Below are 22,971 nucleotides of genomic sequence, written 5' to 3'. Positions count from 1 at the left end.
TTTTATCTGCATGTGCATACTACAATAGCCCTATATCCACATTCCACCATCAATTACACACATTTTCAGTTTGTGCGTTGTGCCTTTATGTGTGTATACCTCAAGTCGAGGTGCACATGAGGACACACCACTTGACACTTGCGACGCAGCCGCAGAATGTGCTCTGGATTACCTCGGCATTAGAGAAATGTGTCGACCCAAAGGCCATGGGAGTGAAGCAAACAGAAGCCACCTAAGTTGTTTAAAGACAGACCCTTGCCCAGCCAAGACACGACTGGATTTATTTCTGCAAAGCCTTTCTTTGAGGATTTACCTTGCCAAATGAAAGCGTCTATATCCTCTAGATGTGGAACAGATTGCATATGCTCCCGTAACCCTTGTATTAGAGCTTTGCATACATCATAATCAATGACTCACTTTTAGCATCAGATAGGAGGAGGGCCTAATACTGATACTTTTAGACTTAAGTGCAGCTTTTGACCAGAGATCAGAATCATTCAAACACCTTTTTAAAGTCTTACGGACTGTTTTATGTGCTGTCGTCTTTTTATTGCCATCTTTGTAACTTTTTACCTTTGACTCATGTTTTAATCTTTTTGTTGCCTCTTTTGTCATGTTTATTGCTTCATCAATTTTATTCACATCAATTATTTCATTTAACTCTTGAATTTTTTTTTTAATTGTGTTCATCGTTTCTGTTATTTTTAATCAGCTTTTCCATGTTATCATTATTATTATTATTCTTTTGCAACAACCCCTCTTAACTCCTCATACTCCAGATAAGGCAGCAGCAACTGTTTCCCCCTCTCTTACCCTCCCTCTGATTAGGAGAACCGTAGAGTGCAATTTAGTTGTGAAATCAGACTCTCCAAATGATACCTCAGCTTCTCTGAGCTGAGAATGAGTTCCACATGTGGTCAGTAGACGGGGAGAAGAAAAAGAGAAGCAGGGACGAAGGACGTGGTTAAAGAGCTGAGGATTGACAACGGGTCAGGGGTGATGGGATGGGGGTGGGGGGGGGGGGATTCCCAGAAGGCCTGATTGCAGTGTGAAGCTGTGGGAGAAACTGGTGAATTAAGGAACAAAAAAAAAGGGGACACGTAGTCTCAAGGGTTAACGTGTGGATTGTAATGTGTGAACTGACCAGTGGCCCGTGGCGGGGATGAAGTATATGCAGCAGTGAACCCGCGAGTCTGGGATCCTCTTCTTTCTGTTGATGTTGATTTCCTCCTGCAGGTACGTCTCATACTGGTCGTTGATGAACTTCATGATGGGCTGCCAGCTGACAGAGGAAACAGAATTGAAGTGTGAGAAGCTGAAGCCTGATGAGCACACGGTCAACATGTTAAACCTACTGTAATTCAACACCATGCTTCTATGATCATAAATATCTTCAGAGACATTATCTCATTCAGTTTTCCTCCCAATTCCATAAAAGACGTTTCCAAGCGGGACCCAATTGTTGATAAACTTTATAAATCACTTTCTTTCTAAACGTATTCTTGACGTGAAAGCTACATTCCAGTCAAGCAACTCCCACTCGACCAAATACAGTTTTTTTTTACATTTCTTCAGAACAGAACATGGGAATTAAATCCATGTTTTTAATGTATTTAAAGCCTCATAGAAAGAAGCACATGTTGCCCATTTCAGACGTTTCCTTAGAAAAAAATGAAATGCATTATATATTTTTTATTGAACATTAAACTTATTCACTCAGGCTTTTTAAATCACTGAACATGAGCTCACCAGTTTTCGTTGTTAATCTGATCCCCGAAGCCCGGAGTGTCAATCACTGTCAGCTTCATCCTCACTCCTTTCTCCTCAATATCTGGGCAAAGAAAAGCACTTCTATTAGTATTTCTTCTGTACACGCAAACAAACAAGTACAGAAAACAAATAAGCAGCATGATTAAGCAGCAGGACTTACATGTTAAAAAAATAATCATATTTATATGTCAGATACAAGATTTAAATATGTTCAATGTCCCACCGTGACTGATGGACTTGATTTCAATGGTCTTGGGGATCCTCTCCTCCGGGTTGGGCTGCGCTGACTTACGGCTCACCTTGGATTTGAACAAGGTGTTCATCAGGGTGGACTTTCCCAGACCGCTTTGCCCTGATCAAGAAAAAAATAAAAACACAAACACGTTAGGGAGACGGAGAAGCAGGGAACACATTTCAACCCTGAATGGAAACAAGAACACACTCAGTGAAGACAAAAACCTTGTTCCACTGAAGCAAAAACAAACAAAAAAAAAAAAGTCTGGTAAGTTTTATTTCTCCAAACACTGAACAAAGCTGAATGTGCTCATGACATCATCGTCAATGTATGTGCTGTGCAGAGAATGTGTGTGTAGTTTCGTGTGTGTTAACAGACCATGACGACAGCTGCAGGGTCAGACAGACATGCTGCAGAGGCCAAGAGGACAGATGTATTGTATAGACCACACACACAATACACACACACACACACCACATTTTCCCTAAACACACTAAACCCACTCCATGTAACTAAGTAAGAGCCATCAATACACTTATATTAGCAATAATCCCTTGAGTATTGTGTACAGCACATTATAGAAACAATTTTTTTTTTTTTTTTTTGTATGGGAAATCAAAATTGTGCATCAAAACCATGAATAAGAGTGTAAAATATGATACAAGTTTAGTTTGTATTTAATGTATTAATTTATCTAGATTTCTTTTTATGCTATCTGCACGAGTGAGGGCCGCCATCAAATGCTGTTGCACTGTACTTGACAATTACGTAGGTCTATCCATACAACCATCCGTCTGTCATGACAGAAATAAAAAAACATTTTAAATGCAGACATCAGCTTCTCTGAGCCCGCTCTGGTTCCCCTCCATATCTCTGTCCTCACAGCCCCTCTGGGCGCCCACTGTGGCGCGTGTGGAGGGCTGCCAAGCTACCAGGCACCTCTGTGACACCCAGGGCAGTCTTTTGCACCTTTAGCTTCCCTCTCATACAGTTAGTTGCCCTTTCACACACACACTCTCTGCATGCAGTCCACTGAGGTGCGTGCGGGTTAGCTGCACTTTCACCTTCTCTCTCTCAAACACTGAGACACCCTCGATGCTGCCCTCTCTCTGCTTGGTGGAAATCTAAAAAGGCCACCTGGCTGAGGGCAGGGATTAGGCAAACACATCTCATACAGGAGGGCACAGTGGACATGGCCAAGAGGACAGCTGCTCTAACCTTTAGTGTCCTCACATGCTGTCCAAGTGACCGCGCTGCTAGCCATCAGATTTTTTTTTTAAACAACAGGACAAGATGCTCTAGTTTTGCAATATCTTATTTCTATCCCATATTATGCTGCCATTCTCCTTACAACCGCTGCAGGGAGTTTTTAGGTGGTTGGGTCAGTGATGCTCTATATGGTCAACAGTAACAAACCATGAGCAAAAAGGTTGATCATTTCTATGTAGTTATTCTCTAAATGCCTGTAGCCACTGCAATAGGTTAGGTTTCAGACGAGCGAGTGAAAGAAACAGCCCCCTTTTTTTATTTTCACAACATACTGTATATTCACATTGGGTGACACATGACTGTTAAAAGACAGCAGGATGAGATTCTGATGCTAGAAAACACTACCTACGCATGTGCAGGACAGAATATGCAAAGAGAAAAGTTATACTACAAGCAGAATTGAGTCATGTTTCTTCTGCTGTCTTCCAAGATACCATCCAGAAGAACTTGATAATACTGCATATGTAAAGTCCTTCACGCAATCAGAAATCACTTTAAGCAGGTTCAAACTCATCATTATTCTTTTCTACTCTAAGCCGTTATTGTCTTTGTACTCCAGTGTGCAAAGTTTGAGATTATTATTTCACAACTAGGAGTTATATCATCTTACAACACGTTCTATTTCTCCTGGAGGTGTCGAGGACTACAAGTGGATACATGTCAGCCTGGAAGCAGAAATGTGTGTTGAGATGTGTTTTCTCCACAAATAAAAACTCCTAGTGTCATACTATAATGTTCTCCATGAAGACTTTCACTTCTACCCCAATTCAGTAAAATCAGCATGCATACATTGATAACAGTGTAAGTCATTCGTGCTGTCCTTGCATGCCCTTTAGGTGTAGCATAATACTCCATGCTGCAGGGCCAAAACAAGCCAAACATAAAACATTCCAACTAAATGAGATCTCAGTGTGTGATTAAAATACACCTTGGCATTCATGTTTCACACAGGTTGGTGTCCGTTTTTCTCCGCCTACCTGCCTGCATAAACACACGTGCACTCAGGGATCAGTGTGGGTGTGCATGAAAGTGTTCAAACTTAACAATCAAACCTAATTGTCATTGTGTGGCAGCCTCCTTTTATCCACTCAAGCATGTGTGGGTGTATGTGTTTGTTTGATACATCATTGGCAAACAAAGCTCATTACAGGAAGGCACCATGCTGGCTGACTCTTAACAGAAAACATACAAGCAGACTGCATCCGAGGACAGTGGAGGAGCAGTCTCAACCGAAGTCATTCCGAGAAAAAAAATTAAATGTGTTTTAAATGTTAGAGAATCTGAAAACAAAACATGCTGTGTATTTCACAGTCAGTAACTGTAAAAACCTCGAAAAAAAAAAGAATCAGATTTGTTAGTTGATGTGTTCCTATTTTGTTGCATCGCTGCTTACACTGAACATGTTTCGAAGGGTTAACATCTGATCTTCTTTGCTGAATTCAGTACTGAGTCACTGATGCAAACATTTGGAAGCAATTACAGCCTGAAGCCCTCTGAGCACACGAGTGTTTTTTTTTTTTTTTTATCTCACATGAAACCATATTCAAGCTAAAAGTCGTGCTCAAGGTCAGGCTGGATGGGAACAGCAAGGCCAATCTTTACATCATATCAACCTTGACCAACCTTTTCTCATAAAACGATCTTATTACACACATTTAATAAGCAGTGAAAACATATGGTTCAACCTTTTTTACAGTTTGATGTGCCTCCACAATATGTACTCTCCGGCAACGTCAACATAATGAGGTCATGCTCACATGCACAAAACGTTACCAGTGAAGGCTGAATTTCCATTGCAAATTAGCTGCCTATGAATGCAATTTGTGCAGGACGAGTCTAGGGTTAACGACACAAAACAACACTGAATGCAGTAAAATCCGAGGGGGTTGGACACTTTTTAAAGGGACTCAATATTCTGAAGTTTTGAAACAACATGAAAGTCAGAATGTTGCCCATTCAGCTGTTGCTTTAACGTCTTAGTCGCTAGAGAGTAATTAAACCATTGGACTGCTTTTATTGGGCTAAATAGTTGACGTTAAAGCAATGAAGCTGTAGAGAAAGATTCAGTCAGAAACACTAGATTCTCCATGCTGGTTTATCACTGATTTCTCTAACTATTTTGCACACGCTCCCCCTCACTCGTATTTTCCTCTCGTCATCAGCTGTTGACATGCTCATGACCAGGTCACATCTTTCCACTGCTGCACTCCCTCATCATTAGCCTCTCACATTGCTGCTGTCCTTTTTGTAAATATGGATTTCTCTTCCCTCATGACATTCATGACATTCATGCCATCATTGCATGCGACCCAACACCTCATCATCATGGACACCCAGTCCGCACGGTTCCAACAGCTTCGCCATCTAATCAGCTTCAATTTCAACATCCCCAAACACCTCTACCACCAGCGTGTGGACTCCATGGGGGACTAGCTTTTGCAGTCTCTCCTGATTGAACTACTTCTACATCAGACTCACCCACAACCATGATGTTGAGCTCAAAGCCCTGCTTCATGGCCTTCCTCCTCATCTGTTCCAGGATGGCGTCGATGCCCACGTAGCTGAAGTCATTGCCGTGGCTCTTTTCCCCTTTAGCCTGCGGGATGGGGTGGTGGGGCTTGGCGGACTCAGACATGTTGGTGTGGCTCAGATTAACCTCAGACCCTGTAGAACAAAAGACAAAGAAATGTGATTATGTTATCCTACATGTCTTTGTGATGATTGGAGGATTACATTTGGTTGTAAAAGTGTATGCACTGCAGAAGCAACTGCAGTGAACAAAACTGCACTTGGAAATCATAGAAACTGCTGATTAGCAACACTAATTCAGAGTGAAGAAAGAAGATACTGATCTGAGCAGTTCATTTCCTGTGTGAAACAGGATACACCAGAGTTAAAATTCACATTTATGAGCATCCGCCTTGATAAGAGACAACACAAAAACAGGTGATAATCTGTCATTTACACTCCCTGCGTAAAACCCAGAGACGTATGTGCACACATGTGCAGATGTGCATGAACACATGAAATAACAAGACAACGTTTCTATAACTGTCAGATAAAGAATTCTAGTTTTCCCAGTGGGTCTTCACTCCAGTGCATACGAGAAACTGTGAACCTAACCAATAAATCTTATAGGAGCAGGAACACATCTGCTCCTCAAAGTTGCATAAAATCTAGACAAGCAACCATCTCATGTTTGCAGCAAAGCCTACAAGAGAAACTCCGACTCTTCTGAGATAAATGAGCCAAAGTGAAGCAGTGCAGCTGTGGATTACAGTTGATTTTTCCTAATAATAAAAGAATTAGGAAGAGAGAATGAATGAATAGATCTTGACATAGGGAACCGCTCTCAGCTACAAATCAGGGCTTACCTCACTTCGAGGAGGATCAGTTACTAGAAGAAGAAGCAGGAGGCTGTGTGCCAGGACACCGCTGTGTAACAGGCAAACTGAAAACACAACTCTGCCAAAGTATGTGCCTGCAGCAGCAGAGACTCACACCCCTCTTCATGTCGGAGGAGGAGACAACGTTTCCTGTGCTGTGACACAAACTTGTGGTGATGTATGTGTGAGGTTTGCAGACACAGACAACAAAAACCACAGACACATACACCTGAGGCTTAAGGGAGTCAGTCATAGCCTTAATCCTTAACCCCTTTCTCTAATTTGTATGTAAACACAGCATCAGCGTCAGCATTGAGGCAGTAGTTCAGGTTCTGTTTTGGGTGCATCATTTCTAAAAAAAAAAACCCAGCATTTTTAAGCTTTCTGCATAAGAAAATTAAAGCCTTCATGCTTGTGTGACATGGCACAGCAAGAGCCTGTGTGATTTTCTCAAGACTGCACCTGCTAGTTACAAGAGTATAAATGAAGCACAAATCACAGGTCTACATTTTCTTATATCTAATCTGCATGCTCAGACTTTTGCCGGTCTGGGCCCTTTTGATAAGGCGGAAGGTGGATGATGGAGGTTCTGTAGACAGTGAGAGCTTGTAAAAGACTTGTGATCTTGCTTAAAGCATAAATTACCCACTTTTTACTGCACCTAAGCAGAGTAGACTTTCCACTTACAAAAAAACAAAAACAAAAAAAAACACATCTTTGACTGTGTGTGACTTTATCCTGGGAAACGAGTTGCTAATAACCACTGTGTGCAACCCTTGTAGCATCGTGGGAGCTCTTAATTTAAGGGCACAAGGACTTGTGTGAGGACTTTGCGAGTCTGGTGTCAAACTGGTGAACTGTGCTGTGACACTGCATGTAGCTTTGATTAAACACTCACTGAAAACCTTGGGAAAAAAACATCTCGCCCTGTGTCTTAAGTCAGGAAATGATCAGGATTCAAGGCTTTGTTTTTGCACAATAATTTCCACAATCAAAGATCCAGTTTCCCTTTAGGCAAGAGATCATTTTATCAGCTAAAAAGCAACCCTGACATTCAGGAGCACAGATCAGTCCAAGCTGTAATATGAACCTTCTGTTGATACCTCACAATGTTAAGCATGAGCAGACTAAGAGCTGCATCCTTGTCCTCAGGAAACCAGACACAGATATGCAGTGGTCTTGGACGTGATAGAATAACCCTGATGTATTTGGAACAATCTATCTTCAGGCTTTTGATGTGTTTGCCTAGTGTCACAAATCAACTTTTGGCTAACCCCGTTGAGCTCAGTTGCATCAGGAGACTCTTGAGTGACAGAATGCAGATCGGCTCTAATGACATACTCCAGGTCTGCAGCCAAACTGCGTCCTGGGCTCTGTGACTGTGCCAGCCACAGGCCATCTGCTTGCTTACTAGGCTGCTATCTAAGAATAGACGAACAGTCACGCTGTGGAAAGGCGAACAAAAGGCGTTTTCGTCCCGCAGGAACTGTTAGAACCCTCCCCCTTTTTATTAATTACGCATTGCAGGAACTATGAACCATTTTTAGTTCCTAGAACCACGTTTAGAGGAACCTTTTTAGCTCCCTCTTCAGAGATGCTCTCCCAGCACCAAAACAAAGTCCCCAATGGTTGTAGTTCTCAGGGAACTCCCTAGTGGATGGTTCCTCTTCAAACAGTCCCCAGATCTGTTTGGTCCAAAAACACCTAAACAGGCGTAGTAACAAGAAGTGGCAATTGTGAGACAAACGCAACAGAAAAGGGAAGAACAAATCAGCAGTGCAGGAACAGCTGAAATGTTTGTAAGTCTGACAACCACCCTGTGATTCAAATTGTGCACTTTCATTTGCCAGGAAGAGTTTGCCATAAGCAATCTTTTTCCGAATATGTATTTATGCATTTATGAGTGACAGTTTGGACGTTTCCACAACAACCCCTGATGAGTCACATCTGCTCTCCAGCATTATCATGTCCCACAACCAAAAGCGTCAACAATCTTTAGCCCTTGAGAGCTCCGTTTCTGGATGAGTAACCTCGTTACAGATGAACACAGACTTACAGTGTGACTCAGATCACGACTCAGTGGCCTCAGACGTTGAATCCAAATTATTCATCATGAACCAGGCGGCTCTAACTGTTGCATCAAAATAGAGCAGAATCTCTGACACGTGGAATAGGATTTCTCTAAGCTGAAATATTAAAGGAGGAGTGCACAGTTCATTCAACTGAAAAACCCTGCACTGGGTTGCACCAGCGTAAGTTAAAACGTAGACTAGTTTGAGTTTACACTCTACCTTAAATTAAGGTGTTGCAGCAGCTGAGACAGTTCGAACATAGCACACAGTGTTAATGTTTTAGAGGGTTATTTTGTCGTCTGAAACAAACATAGGCTCAAGCTATAAAAAAAAAATTAAGTTTCGTTGAAAATTGTAGATATTTAGCCTAATCAATCTTGGTTAATTTGGCTATAAGAAAGTGAGCAGTGAGTACAAAGACAAATGTATCTTAAGACTAAGGTGATGTGAACCTTATAGTTTAAGTTTGAAGGCAATACCTACATGCCTTCCCTTGGTCATATAGGTATCTTAATGGAGGCTGACCACTGTCTGCAGTGAGTAGACTACAGGTGGAGGTTGGAGGTTGGGTGGTTCTTGCACACCTTCTTCTGCAGGTGAGCGGATGGGTTGTGCAGCTTTATGAGGGATTGGTGGAAGGCCGACTGCTGTTTGGGAAAGGGCTGCTTCGGCTGGTGGTTGGAGATTCGTCTGCTGTTCAACGCTGAACCCCACATGATATTCCAATTACTGAGGGGAGGGGGGGTCCTCTCCAACTATATCAAGCATCAGGGATGAGTGGGCTATGGCCCCGTGTCTGGCTTACACCTCCCATTGCCGAATCTCGTGGAAAGTCCTCTAACACAACAGTTTGTAGCCGATAACTCGATTAGGCTACATTTGACATATCGCCCTTAGACACTAACGTTATAGGCTACTGTTGGAAGGAAGAGTTAGACAACTTTCTAATAAGTTATTATGGCAAAGTTGTTCATTGTGTGTTCGTAATATTCTTACAATTTACTTATTTATAATGATATCAGAGTTCCGTTTGATGCAGTTGACGGTTTTACCACTCAATGTCATTGTTGTTACTAGCTAATCATGATGATTTTTCCTAATTTACTCACCTTTTCATTGCTCTTAAGAGTTTCTCCACAGTACCATAGCGACAGTAACGGACGTTTGTCGGTTCGTTATTGTAGCAAGCGCTGCATTAAAAAAATATAGTTTTCACTGATTGGCTGCAGGAAGTGAAAACGTCGTATCTGACAATGTAACTATTTTTTTTGCAAGTTTGGTGGTGTAGGCTACATTCTGCAAAAGAACTCAGAAAATGAAGGCTGTAGGATTTTATTACAGTACTTTAGACAAACTAAGTTGATTGAGAAGATATAATATGTTTTATTTATTTATTTTGTATTATTTACAGAAAGTATAGGCCTACATTTTAGACATTTTGATCCACACTTATAGCTGGTGCAACAGGGCTGGAATGTGAGCTGTGCAGAGGGATAAACAGGTGCATCAATGACCCTACAAGTAAACAGACATTTGGCCTACTTTAATCTCCATTCATCAACACTTTGTCTACAAATGAAAACCACTTAAATAAAACCGCTCACAGATGTTATGAGTTTCCAATGAACACACTTAGTAGAGGATTTTTTTTCTGCCTCGAGACATTCAAAATAGGCACTTTAGGATTATCAGATCTGAGAGCTTTGTTTAATGAATGGAGATGATTTCAGGCTTGTATGTGCATGGATGGACAGATCCCATCAAAGAGACAATTCTAGTCCTTCATCTTCAAACAAGATGGGGAATGTTGTAAAGTATGTCAGTGGCATTTTTATACCTGAAGATGACACGGGGCTATTTGTTCATAGTTTGCATTGCAACAAAAAATTGTCTAGAAAAATACAACGTATTGGGGTCTGATATGATTATCACACCTGTATATCAAAACTCTCCTTAAAATCAATGATGTACATACTGTAGTAGTTTTTCCTAGTCCACATTTCAGTAGTGTATGGTTTCCTGTTTGTTGTGCGAGGTTGTCACAGCAGACAAAACCACAACATTTGCATCTGCACTGAAGACATTCTTAGCTTAAAGGGGTAAGCCTTCAATCTGACTCATGAATGTTAAATCTGCTCATCACGAGGGCACCACTCAGCTTAAATATTTTTTATTATGATGGGTTTTTGTTTGTTTGTTCTGAAGGAACCCCGTTAAATCTGAGAGACTACTCTGTGTGATGTCTATTTTACGGAGCAATATGTACGATTTCTTCTGAATTAAATCCTAAAATGATCTTACCATCAGACATTAAGGAAACATTTAAGAAACGGGTGTTGAAGTGCTGGCTTCTCTGACAACAATGCACGGCCGCAGTCATCCTCCTAAGTTTTAATTCCTGTGCGTAATGGTGTGTATTTGTTTTGGTCAGAGAAGGTAGTGCGGTTTTAAGGCGCCCCCCACATGGCTGTTTTGGAAGATCTTATAAACCCACAGGTTTTTGCAGCGATTGGAAGTGGGCAGGTGAAGATGATTCTACTGAAACTATAAAGCCTCTGAATTTTCTAATAAGCTCCACGTGCAGAAACGTGGTAAAACTAGGATAAATATTGGAGATGCTTATGAGAAATGGAGAGAGGTTAGAACGCAGAAAGGTTTCATCACCGATGCAGAGCTGGCTAAACACTGAAGCTTCAGTGTCCGCCTGAGGGCAACCTGCGTGCACATCGACTCAAGGGAGAAGACAGCTCTCTGGCACTTTTACTGTAACAGAGATACCCTTTCCACTCAAGAGTCACGCTTATCTCAACACTCCCATCTCAAGGCTTTGTTAAAATCCTATCGGGCACATCACATCTGACTCTACATTTAATATTGTTTAAAGGCTTTATATGCCATTTTTTGATCCAGCAGATGTCGCCCTTGAGCACCAGCATGAAACCAAAACAACTCGCGCTGCATTGTGGGTTAGCATGCTAATGCTAGCGATCTTTATTATGCTCGTATCTTCACACTGCATGTAAATTTACCTGAAATGAGCGTGATCTAGAAACACAGTTAAGCAGTGAGTACAGTATGTTATTCTTCTTTTCTCTAGTCCCTCAATTAAACAACTTTTATTCGCGGGGGGAGGAGTCAGCCATCGGGCCGGCGATGTAAACATACAGAAAAAAAACTCTGAAAACATCACAGACAGTGGGACTCGGGTGTTACACCCATTGTAGACAGTCATGACTCACAGAGTTATTTTCAGAGGATATACTTGATTTCTGTTATATTCAAGTGTGAAAAATCGCATATAAAGCCTTTAAGTGAAACCAGCCAGAAACAGTCTTGTTTTCCTAAAAATGTTCCAAAAAACCATTCAGTTTTCTTCAATCCGAAAGCGCCACATCCACACTTCTAGCCCTGCTTTCAATTCTATAACAAAGAATGTTTTCGGTTGATATTGATAATATCAGTGTGGTAAATATTCTGCAGAAAGGGAAAGGAAACGGCGGGGGTTGGAGGCAGAGACAAAAAGGGAATCTATAAAATGCCTCATGGCAGACACAACGTGTAATTATTGCTGATGAGCCAAACTGTTTTAATGGTGTGGTCTATGACTGACACTCTGCATAAAGAACCGGTCTATGTGGGAGGGTTTTATAGTTGACCATAATGTGTTTTCAGTTCTGGTTTCAAACTGCTCATTGTGCAAACTTTTTCTTCAGATTTGATGTGCATGCTACACTCATGCTGATGACTTGTGAGGGGAATTCTGCTGCTGCCATGCCTGCAATTTCATTTAATTGAGGCTTCCACTATAATGTAATAATGAGCTTGTTTACTGTGATTTTAATCTTGTAACTTTTTCTAGTGAAGCTTGCCTCCGAACACTAGTAGTAGTCCTCGACTGTGTGTCCTGCGTAAGCCTCAGCATATGGTGAAAAGCTGCCCACTCACTCCTTAGGGAGTTGTGTTTTAGGAAAAGAAGGTATCATGTCTGTTCTTCCACTCACACTCTGTTACTGTCAGCCCTTAAAAACTGTCTGCAATCTGAAAGCTCTGATATAAAAAAAACACGGCTCCCACGAGGTTAAAACTTGGCATCTCTGCCCTACTGCAGTTCTGGTTGAATACTCTGCGTATGTCCATGTGCGTGTGTTGGTCCTCTGTTTCTCCCCACCTTTCTGTTTTCTTTTTCTCTCTGTTGACTCTCTCCTCTAAACCGGAGATGATATTTCCACTGGCGCTTTGAAGGCTACCACTGAGAAGGAAAAGATCATTAAGTTTTATGCCTGCTACCGTCTGGTTAAAAAAAAGATGGAGGATCGAGACAGAATAAGTGTGGTACATGAATTACCATATTCACAGGTGAATATCATTTCATTTTTTAGTATGAGTTCAGTCAGGTGAAGAAATTGCTTGTTTTGAGTCTCAAATAAAAGCTTTGCATCACTTATTTTATTTGCAGTGTTTTATCATTTCCTTTTTATTGTTATCGCCTGTTTTCTTGGTAAGAGTGTAAAAGGCGCTAACTAGCCAACTAAACAGTTAAACAAATTCACCCTCACTATTCAGCACCAGAATTACTAGTCGGTTAAACAAATCAACATATTTTATCTATGGCCGACAATGAGGGTCAGATTTTTTAGAGGAAACTGTAACACAGCCTCCCATCACAAGCAATGTTTTGTAGCCATAGACTGGCTGCAGCCTTCTCCTCGCTCTACTACCTGGAAGTAAACAAGCACAGTGCACAGTTAGCATCTCATAGGAGCAGCGCATCTGGCAGTATTTTCATCTCTTCACAACGCCTTGCATAAATGTTAACCTCACCTGGACTTCTACATTTCACTGTCTTACAATCTGGAATTTAAAAATCGACTTATTTGGGATTTTTACCATTTAATTAGCAAACAGGAGCAGGTTAGCTTTGGGATGCCAAAGCTAACCTGCAACACTAGAAGGAAAAAACTCTGAGCTTTTCATATTTTTATCTATAAAGAATGTTGAGTACCACGTTATATCGCTCTCCCTTGACTTAGGAGGTATTCTGTGTTGGTCCATAGTAGAAAAATCATAATTATATCTCGTAGCTGTTACATCATGTAACAGTTTATGCAGTTGAATGCTTGCGGAAGGAATTGAACTAACCTAAAAGAAACGTCCTTTGCTTTCAAGGTGTCTTTCCAAAAAGTTCTAAATGTTGCAGTCCTGTCATGTCCGATAACAGACTGCAAAAACCGGAGATTGGGTTAGCTAGCTTAATGCTACGTTGCATTCTGTTTGAGGGAGATACACAACGGTTGGTTTACAACGCGTAGAGACAGAGTGAGGTCCACAGAAGGCCAGCAGGGAGGAATAGGGGCCGTTCTCTCCGGGCTGTCATCTACATCCAAGAGGAAATCCATCTCTCTCACTCCCTTATCCGCACTCTGACACCAAACAAACGTGCCGATTAAAGATCCTGACGTGTTTCTCCATCGTTACATCTCTCCTCGTCGTGTAAAAACGATGAGGTTCGGCGAGTTTTGACAAACAGCTACGGCTGACACAAACACACATCGGCACTTCAGAGAAGGTCTAAACTAAAGAATGCTTGTGGCCCACTTCATCTTTCCGCCTTGTCACTCGTGACGGCCCACTGAGAATGCGACCCCTGGCCTGATGTGGAGCAAAGCAGATGGTGTTGCTGCTCGGTGTTGAAAAACAGCTTTCCACACGGAAACTTCTGCTAGTGCAGATAATGACCTGTCCCAAAACACCTCCACAAAGATTTAAAGGGTGGAAAGAGAGGGAGAGAAAGAGCTGTAGGTTATCGAGGGAAAGGGCATGACCACGGTGAGGTGAGATGTAATATTAATGCTACAATAACAGAGATGAGTAAAAAACACAACAAGACTCTGGGTTTGATGGCTGTAAGCAGAGACTGAGAAAAGGAGAACATAAAGCTGAACACAGCAGGACTGTCATTGTGGTTCTGAGTACAACTGTTAGAGCCATGCTGTTCTGGGCTGCAAGCACCGCTTTAACACGAAGCTCAATCATTTCTGAGAAACACAAAGGGGAAGAAGGAAGACGTAGCCGCAGAGCTGCATGCAGGAGAGGGAACTGGTACTGTACAGGGTATAGGACAAACAGAACCATGCTGCAGCCACCATGAATGAAGTGGGAATCGGGGTCAGCTGATTGGAATATGTCAGGCTTGGATGCTGTGTGTAGCGCTTGATAAGAGGAAATGAGAAACTATTCAGAAAGACTTCTGCATGTGACGATTTGCACTGGGTAACACCAGCAAGTTTTCTGTTGAGAGTGTAGCTACTTAGCTCTCTTCCTCAGTCCTCATCCTCAAGAGAAACCATAACGGGAGATCCAAACTTTTACTGAAAAAGGTCTCTTGAGGATCTTCCGGTTTTTACGTTGATCTTTGGTGACCCCTGTCGTCGTCTAACCTCTGCTAATCCTGTTTTGTACATGTTGTGTATGTAGTGTTTTTTCGGACAGAAAGAGGAACAGGCAGACCATGTACAGAGGATATAGTCCTTGAAGCACTGGTTGCAACAACTCCCAGCCTGATGCTATTGGGTGCACATCACTATCTCTCCTCACATTTCATGTCGCTCTATCAATCAATCAATCGGTAATTATTTGTGTCGTGCCAATTCATAACAAATGTTATTTGAGGAAACTTTACAAAAGGGCAAGTAGAAATACCTTTGGCATCTTTATATTACCAACAGAGACCCAACATGAATCCATCATGAGCATGAAGCAACATTTAGCGATGTTAGAGTGGCAAGAAAAAGCTGTCCTATCTGTCCTATATCCTTATGTCAGTCTGATTCAAATTCCTTTAACTGGCTTTAAAGAGCCTACTGCTTTGGTCTAACATCCCTTAACTTTGTAAAACAAGTTGTACACTTAATTGTTAAGAGTCTAATTATTCAAAATAATTTATGTAAAGGACACCTCTTAAATGCAAGCTGGAAATAATGTCATTTGAATTTGAATGTTGTTTTAATAAAGCCACAGGCAAAGTTCCTTCAAATTAATTTTAACGTCCCAGAATAAACAATAACAATGTGACATATGACCCATAATGCCTTGAGGTATCACACTGGCTTCAGTGTTGTAGATGAAAGCATCACACATGCCCTCCCCTTCCAGTGATGACAGGCCTGCAACCTGTCACCTCTGACAGGACATGACATGTCTGACTTCCTCCCCCCTGAGACACACATGTAGAACAGAAAACATCCTCCATCTGTGGGCAGCGAGAGTGAGACGCAGTGGGAGACATGCTGGTTTCCTTTTGCTTTTCTGCAACACAAAAAAACCTGCTGGTTCATAGTTTCTACTTTTATGTGCTGATAAGGTGAAACTAAAATGAGTAACAGTATTAACAAGTCTTTTTTTATTTTATTACAGAAATAAGATAAGACTATATTTGTTTGTCTCACACATGGAAACAATCAGCCAAAGGATGAAGATGTCATGTGGGAAAGAGTATTTTCAGACAAACATCCCGGTTGTTTACTGGAAAACATGCTCATCATGCTCATCTCCTCGTCTGCCTTCAGGGGAAATTCTTTGGTCAAAGACACAGGCTGAAAGTGCAACTCAACGCTCCCACATGATGGGAACAACAGGGTTGGCTTTTTTTTTTTTTTTCTACACAAGGATGGCTTTCCCATTGAAGGATCATAAAGGATTTTTCACCTGCAGCACAAAATGACAACTTTTGCATTTCAGGTTCCTTGAAATAGATTTAAAATAAAAAAAACACATGAATATGATATGACAAACAAGAGCAGGCTGGATATCACGTTTACAGAATGAAATAGTATAGAAAAGGTGATATTTATCGCATGTCACTACCCAAAAAACCCAGGTAAGTGTTTTTCTTTGATCGATTTACCAGCAATGTGAATAACAGCATGCCATTAATAGCAAAGTGGCTTTTACTGGCATCTCTTGTGAGGTGTATAAAGACTATACGTAAATAAGAAAAGAGGCAACATTGAAGGCTGAGAGAAATAAATCCAAATAATTGTCTGAATTAAGTGATACTTTGAAGGTGTCGTGACACTGTAACTCCTTTTTTAAATGAGGTATTCTCAAAGTTCAAAATCAAAGGCATTATATCTCAAATGAAGACAATATGTTTAAGATTAAGATATCCCCACATGGAGACTACAAACAGAACGCTCTGTTTGGTTCGGCTTCTGTAGCAAACACAAGATAGGGAGTTTTGGATGCACCATCTGAAAAAAGCAACTATTCAGACGCTGAAGTGCTGAGTCAATGAAGTGCATTGAAAACACCAAAGATGTTTTTTCAATAGATTTACTGTCCTCAGGGGCTCTGAAGTGCAGCTAAGTGGCAAACCGCAACATCGTTTTCTAATTTTCCCACCAAAAGAACCTGAGAAGAGAGAGGGGGGGGGGGGGGGGGGGGGGGGGGGGATTGCACAATTCCCAGAGGGAAAAGCAAAACTCAAAGTGAAACCATGACCTGTTTGACTCCTCACCTCCCCTTGACCTTGGCAACAAACTCTCCGGAGAGCGGACGCAGGGGATTGTCAAAATTAAATCACGTCAAAAACAGCTTTGCTCCATCAGTGCCTGGCTAATCCACTGCACTGGATCAAAGTCAGGCTGCAAACTCCGTCTGATGTGACGAGCGCTGGAGCTCGAGGAGAAAACACAACAAGAGAGAGAGAGAGAGAAAGTGAGAGAGAGGGCCAAGGAGACCTGAGATCTTTAAGAGTAATAAGGTCCGTTCTGATTGGTCAACACTCAGGCCCATTATGGCAGATTGATTATCCATGCATGCTCCAGAGCTGAAGACACACAATGGGAGGGCAAGGGAGAAAGAAAAGGAGAGGGTAGGAAGGGGAGTGTGCTAAGAAGAGGGGGAAGAGTGGTTGTGCTCGACCCCCCAAACTCTCTCTGATGGCTGAACAATGGGGAAGCGGAAAGATTGAGAAAGAAAATGAAAGAATAAAAGAAAGAAACTACACAGGGTTTGCTCGAGCTTTCCTGCCAAACACATTCTCCAACTCACAGCTTTAAAACTTTCAAAGAAAAGTTTCCTGCACACATGACGCACATGGCAAACTAACTTTGACACCAACAGCCTCTCTCTCTCTCTCTCTCCCTCCCTTTTGTTTCTCTACCCCTCTTTTTTCACCGTTATTTCTCTCTTCCTAAATCATTTAGTTCCACTCCTAACACAGTAAAGCACATGGCAAACATTAAAAACCTGCAACTCACCCAACCCTTTTCTCTCCTGTCTTCTCTCTCCCACTCTCTTCCTCTCTCAATCACAGCTCCAGCTGGTGAAGCTGCTGCTGCTGCTGCTGCTGCTGCTCCCTAGGCCACGCCCACATCTCAGTCATGTGACCACCTTCCCAAGTGGCTACCAAGGCATTCAGCAGCCACACCCCTCATTCAAGAGAAAGTGAATGGAGAACATTGTGGGAATAGCAGGCTATCTCAAACCACGTTGTGATTAAGATAACCCGCAGGAGGAAAAGCTCTGCGTGTGTGTTTGTATGAGTGTATGTGTGTGTGTGTAAGTGCAATCAAAAAAATGAAACTTTGTTTTTTTTTAGCTTTTGTGTGTGTGTGTGTGTGTGTGTGTGAGAGAGAGTGTGGGAGAGTGAATGTGTGTGTGTGCGGTCCTCTGTGTTTGAACAAGAGAAAAGGTTTATATCCTTGTTACTCACTCGTCCTTGTGTGTGTCCATCTGCTCCCTCCCTCTCCCACCGTTTGTTTCACAGAGGAGGGTCCGGACATGAGTGTGTGTGTGTGTGTGTGTGTGTGTGTGTGTGTGTGTGTGTGTGTGTGCGCGTGTGTGCGTGTGCGTGTGCTTAAAATGTTTGCTCATGTCCCTCCTTCAATCCTCCATCTCTCATAACTATGACTTAAGCTGTGACTAAATTGGTGCAAACATTTCCAAGATACATTTTTTTTTTCCACGTTTTCTTTACTAATTGGAAAGCGGTGGAGGGACATGATACATAGGAAAAGAGTTGGATAACATGCCCCATATGCCGAGGGGCGGAGCCTAACTCCTGGATCTATACAACAAGAACTGTAGCCTCTGCACATGCATGGGGCACCAGAACAACCAACTGAGCTAAACCAGTGCCCTAATTGGAAAAAAAATAAAAATAAATCATGTATGACATTTTTCTAAACCATGCATTCTCCTGCTATGGGTTAGATCACAAAACTGATACTATAATCAATTTTGGCGACAGGAAATTAGCTTAGAAGCCAGCCTGGGAACAGTTACAAGTCCTGTAGCCCTTTTTTTTTTTTTTTTTGTTCTGGTCCTCCGTGCCATTTAGAAAGATTTCTATCTGGGCTGATTCAGTTTGAGCCAATGAGAGGAGGCATCTCTTGTAAACGAAGTGCATTGCTGCTACAGATTTAGATGTCATCATGATTACACTAGCTCGTAGTACAAATAGTACTTCAAATAAATCAAATGTGTGTTTCACTTGGTGGTAGTGACGTTACTTTAATTCCCACGGCTAATCCAGTCGAACACATACTGGGAGATTGGTTGCCAGTCCTCAATATGTCAGCGCCCGTCACATGGATACTGTGATGGCCGCTGATATATTGAGCTTCACCCTGTTCAAAGGGAGGAGGCTGAGGCACGCTGTTCATTTGTTTATACCGTCTATGGTTAATACTAAAGACTTGTTTGTAGTCTTTAAGTGTTAGCTAAACTCATACCAAATGATCATATGAAAAGCACGTTAAGATGTAAATCTGTGTAGAAGGAAGAATTTCTATGTGATTGTCATTGAGGGCTGTGCACGCTGTGTGCTGCTGTTTTCCACTAACTACTGTGGTAACCTGCTGCAGCTTACAGAAATATAAGTAACTTAAGGATCAACAACTTCAATGAGCACTGGAGCTCACTGCTCTAAAGCCAATATTGGCAATAAAAAAAGATAAAGTGGTTCCAAAACTTGAAATGTTCTTTGGAAACATGCATTGCTCTGCTGTGCTTCCTGTGTCCCAGTTTACCCACAACAGAGAGATTCACATTTCTCACAGCCAACCCCGCCGTCTGCACGACTCTAATGCAAGCAGGATGTGGAAATCTGTTATCTAAGTACGATTTTATGATTAAATGGAGGTTCTGGTGATAGAATGGATTTAATATTGACTGACGTGGAGGAGAGCGGGATTTATTTTGCCCCTTTGTTTTTATGGCTCTACTTTTTTACCCATCAGCACACAGACTGAAGGCCAGAGAGAGATTGTCATACAGTTCAGCAGAAAAGGCTTCCTTCCTGTCACAGCTGAGTCTCACAGTTGGCTGCGGTTTCAAAGGAAACCTCTATCTTTCTGTGTGTTTTTCTATTGTATTATTGTTTTTATTTTCCATTTTAAAGTCTTTTAAAAAATCTGCTTAATTTAATTCAACACTGAATGAATTCACATCTGCATGCATTTATTCCACAGCTGACTTTCAATGGACGTAAGAGCTTGTTCAGAGTAAGAAACTAAACCATTCTCTACTTAACATACTGGCATTTAACGAGCCTTGGTTGTGTTTTTCAACTTGCACAACTCTTGCAAGTGGAGATAGTCGATATAGATACATCTACTGAAAGACAGTGAGTCTGGAAGTGGGCCTCTCTCAACAAATCCTTTTCTTCTTATGATTAGGATCCTAAATCTGCCAGTGGCACATCTCCATTGTGGAAACAGGACAATCAGAAAATGTTTTTCGCTGTCTGGCAAGCCTGAAGAACAACCTTTTTGGGGTTCTGGCCAAAATAATCTAAAACATTCCTGCTATATCTCATCAGCAAAAACAACATTTCCCATATATCCCTCACTAAACAATAAACAATGTTGTCATTTAAACCTTTGACCCGCCAGTGTCTTAAGATGCAATTTCCTTTTGATGGAGCCAAAGATCAAAAGAGAGGTCTGATTTATGGAAGGGGTTTTATTTTATTAGTCGTCCTCAAAGCCTTAAAAGCAGCTCTGAGCAAAATATAAATTCAATTAGATGGAGAGCCCGGTGATTTACTGTATATAAGGCAGGGGACATGCAAAATGACGTTAAAAGCCTAACTGGAAAAAAAAAAAAAAAAACCCTCTTTCAATTACAGAAAAATGTGAAAAAATGTTCTTCCATATTTCAATTTAAAGCAAAAAGCTCAACCAAAAGTCCCATGTTTTTGCAGAAATCATGCACTTACTGCTGCTTTGCAAATCTGAAAGCAAGCCATTTGAGTTGCGTTTAATGTTTGTCTTGTAAAATAGTGAAACATGTCTGCTCAAACATCTCAAACACAGGTATAGCAAGCTTAAAATCATGTGGATACCAGAGGTAATCAAAGACTAATACGCTGTGATGACTCGCTGTGAGCCTCATTGAGGAGCTCAGTGAGGTCAAGGCGGATTGCTGAAGGCCAGCAAATCATGGCAGAGCACATACGGAGCTGATTTAAAGAGTCATCGACATGACTCAGCGGGGCCAAGGAGTGACTAACCCTCATCAGTGACACACGCTGAAGAAGGGGCACAGAGGAAGAATGAAGGAAAGGGTGTAAGGAAAAGAGAAAGTAACGAAAAACAGAGTTGAAGTAGGAAGGGGGGGGGGGGGGGGGGGGGGGGTAGGATGGGTAAGGAGGGGAAAGAGAAAGAACATCTGGCCTGGCCTGGATATCTTCGAGGGGAGATAGCTGTGTCTGTTGGAGGCTTCCTGTTATGCTTTTATTTTGGCTGTGGTTTCTCTGCTCCCCTGTGGCTCAAATGGAGACAGCATGTGTGTGATGACGGAGGATCTAAACACCCTAATGTGGCCTCCAGGACTCAGCCTTCCCCCCCTCTGACTCAAATCACCGAACATACATTAACAGTACTGATAGATTCTACATATCTCGGGCTACTTCACAAATCGACAGTAAAATTCCTCGACCCCTCCAGGTTACGTTCTGAACATTTCACTTCAAGGTTACAATAACTCAGGCCCGGGTTTGCTTTTTCACCAGCCTTTCAACAATAAAAACTCAGCGCTGTTATTACAATGATGACCACAAAGAAGATAAACTGGCCTGATTTTGCTGTCAGAGTATTTGTTTATAGGGAAGTGTTAGCTCAAGATGTCTTTTAGTCTGTTTGAAGCTGGCAAAGCTTTCCCAGCTGGAATACGTTTAAAGGATGGAAAGAGTAGCTCTCACAGCTTAAAAAGTACCGTTTCTTTAAAATCAAACCATAGCAACACTCAGACAATGACCAGTTTCTCCAATTTAGGAGAAATAAACATACATTTTTAAAAGGAAGTTGTTGAATAGCGTCCAGTCAGCAAATCAGTTTCAACCAAACAAAGAGTTTAGCAATGAAATGAAAAAAGACAGAGGGGAAAATGGTCAACCAGCATATTCCTATGTGTGTGTTCATCCACTTCCCATTTCATGTCCCCATCTGAAGAGGATACATCCTGCCTGAGCTTGATTGCCCTTAATGGAAACCAGTCGTCCCTCTTGCCTTAACGTAGTTTTAAACAGTCAAGCTATCCAAAAGACACAAAAGAATGCTAACAAATACTCACAGAGGGTTTTCACCTCGTAGTCATTGTAGATCTCGCTGCAAGTAGAAGCCATCTCTCCTGTCTGCCCCTTTTTTCTGTGTCGTCCCTTAATGATTCCAATAAGTTTGAACAAGAAAAACAAATCTCTGATAAGGTTAGAAAAGACGCCCAGTTCTTTCTATGTCACAACTGCCGTTAAGTTCTTTCCAATTCTGTCAATGAACGAGAGCTAATCTAACAAACTCCACTTCCCCGTTCACACACACACACACCAACACGTACTCTCTATTTCTGATGTCCCGGGCTCAAAGCCTCCCCTGATGAACAATAAACACAGCGACTCCAAGGGATCGGCCTTCTGGGGAATCCCTGGCCCCTTGCAGGATCTGTGGGGGCGAAGGGTTTGGGATGACTCAACTCCAACAGCGAAGGGAAGACGAAAAGGAAGGAGCTCTGTGATTAAACTCTTTGTGCGGTCGCTGCATGCCTTCCAGAAACATCTAGGCCACTTATGATGCTAATTATGTATAATAAAAATCTTCCCTGTGCAGAGGCAGAGCGAGACTATTATGCCATTACAGATCACAAACCATCATCGTTTGGAATCCCGTCAGACATTAACAGGACTGCAACGGAAAGTAGTACCCCAGTTTTTCTCCAAATATCAAGGTTTAATCTGCCA

The 22,971-nt window shown here is 41.8% G+C and overlaps 1 protein-coding gene across 6 annotated transcripts in view; it reads right to left on the bottom strand.

Annotated features, from left to right (window-relative positions):
* Positions 1–22,971, bottom strand: part of LOC132991315 (septin-9-like) — a 78,023-nt gene that overhangs the window by 12,373 nt on the left and 42,679 nt on the right. For 3 of the 6 annotated variants that reach the window (XM_061060071.1, XM_061060062.1, XM_061060057.1), the window contains exons 3-6: positions 5,753–5,938; positions 1,994–2,122; positions 1,750–1,831; positions 1,145–1,282 (exon numbers count right to left, since the gene is read on the bottom strand). In XM_061060071.1, the coding sequence (XP_060916054.1) occupies positions 1,145–1,282; positions 1,750–1,831; positions 1,994–2,122; positions 5,753–5,938 (535 nt within the window). Of the gene's footprint in view, positions 1–1,144; positions 1,283–1,749; positions 1,832–1,993; positions 2,123–5,752; positions 5,939–6,648; positions 6,787–17,992; positions 18,149–22,310; positions 22,560–22,971 lie in introns of those variants that run through there. The other 3 variants (XM_061060079.1, XM_061060095.1, XM_061060087.1) reach the window with 3 other exon arrangements.

The sequence above is a fragment of the Labrus mixtus genome, chromosome 2 (genome assembly GCF_963584025.1).
Source record: "Labrus mixtus chromosome 2, fLabMix1.1, whole genome shotgun sequence".
Lineage (NCBI taxonomy): Eukaryota > Metazoa > Chordata > Actinopteri > Labriformes > Labridae > Labrus > Labrus mixtus.
This window is presented reverse-complemented; position numbering and strand designations above follow the sequence as displayed.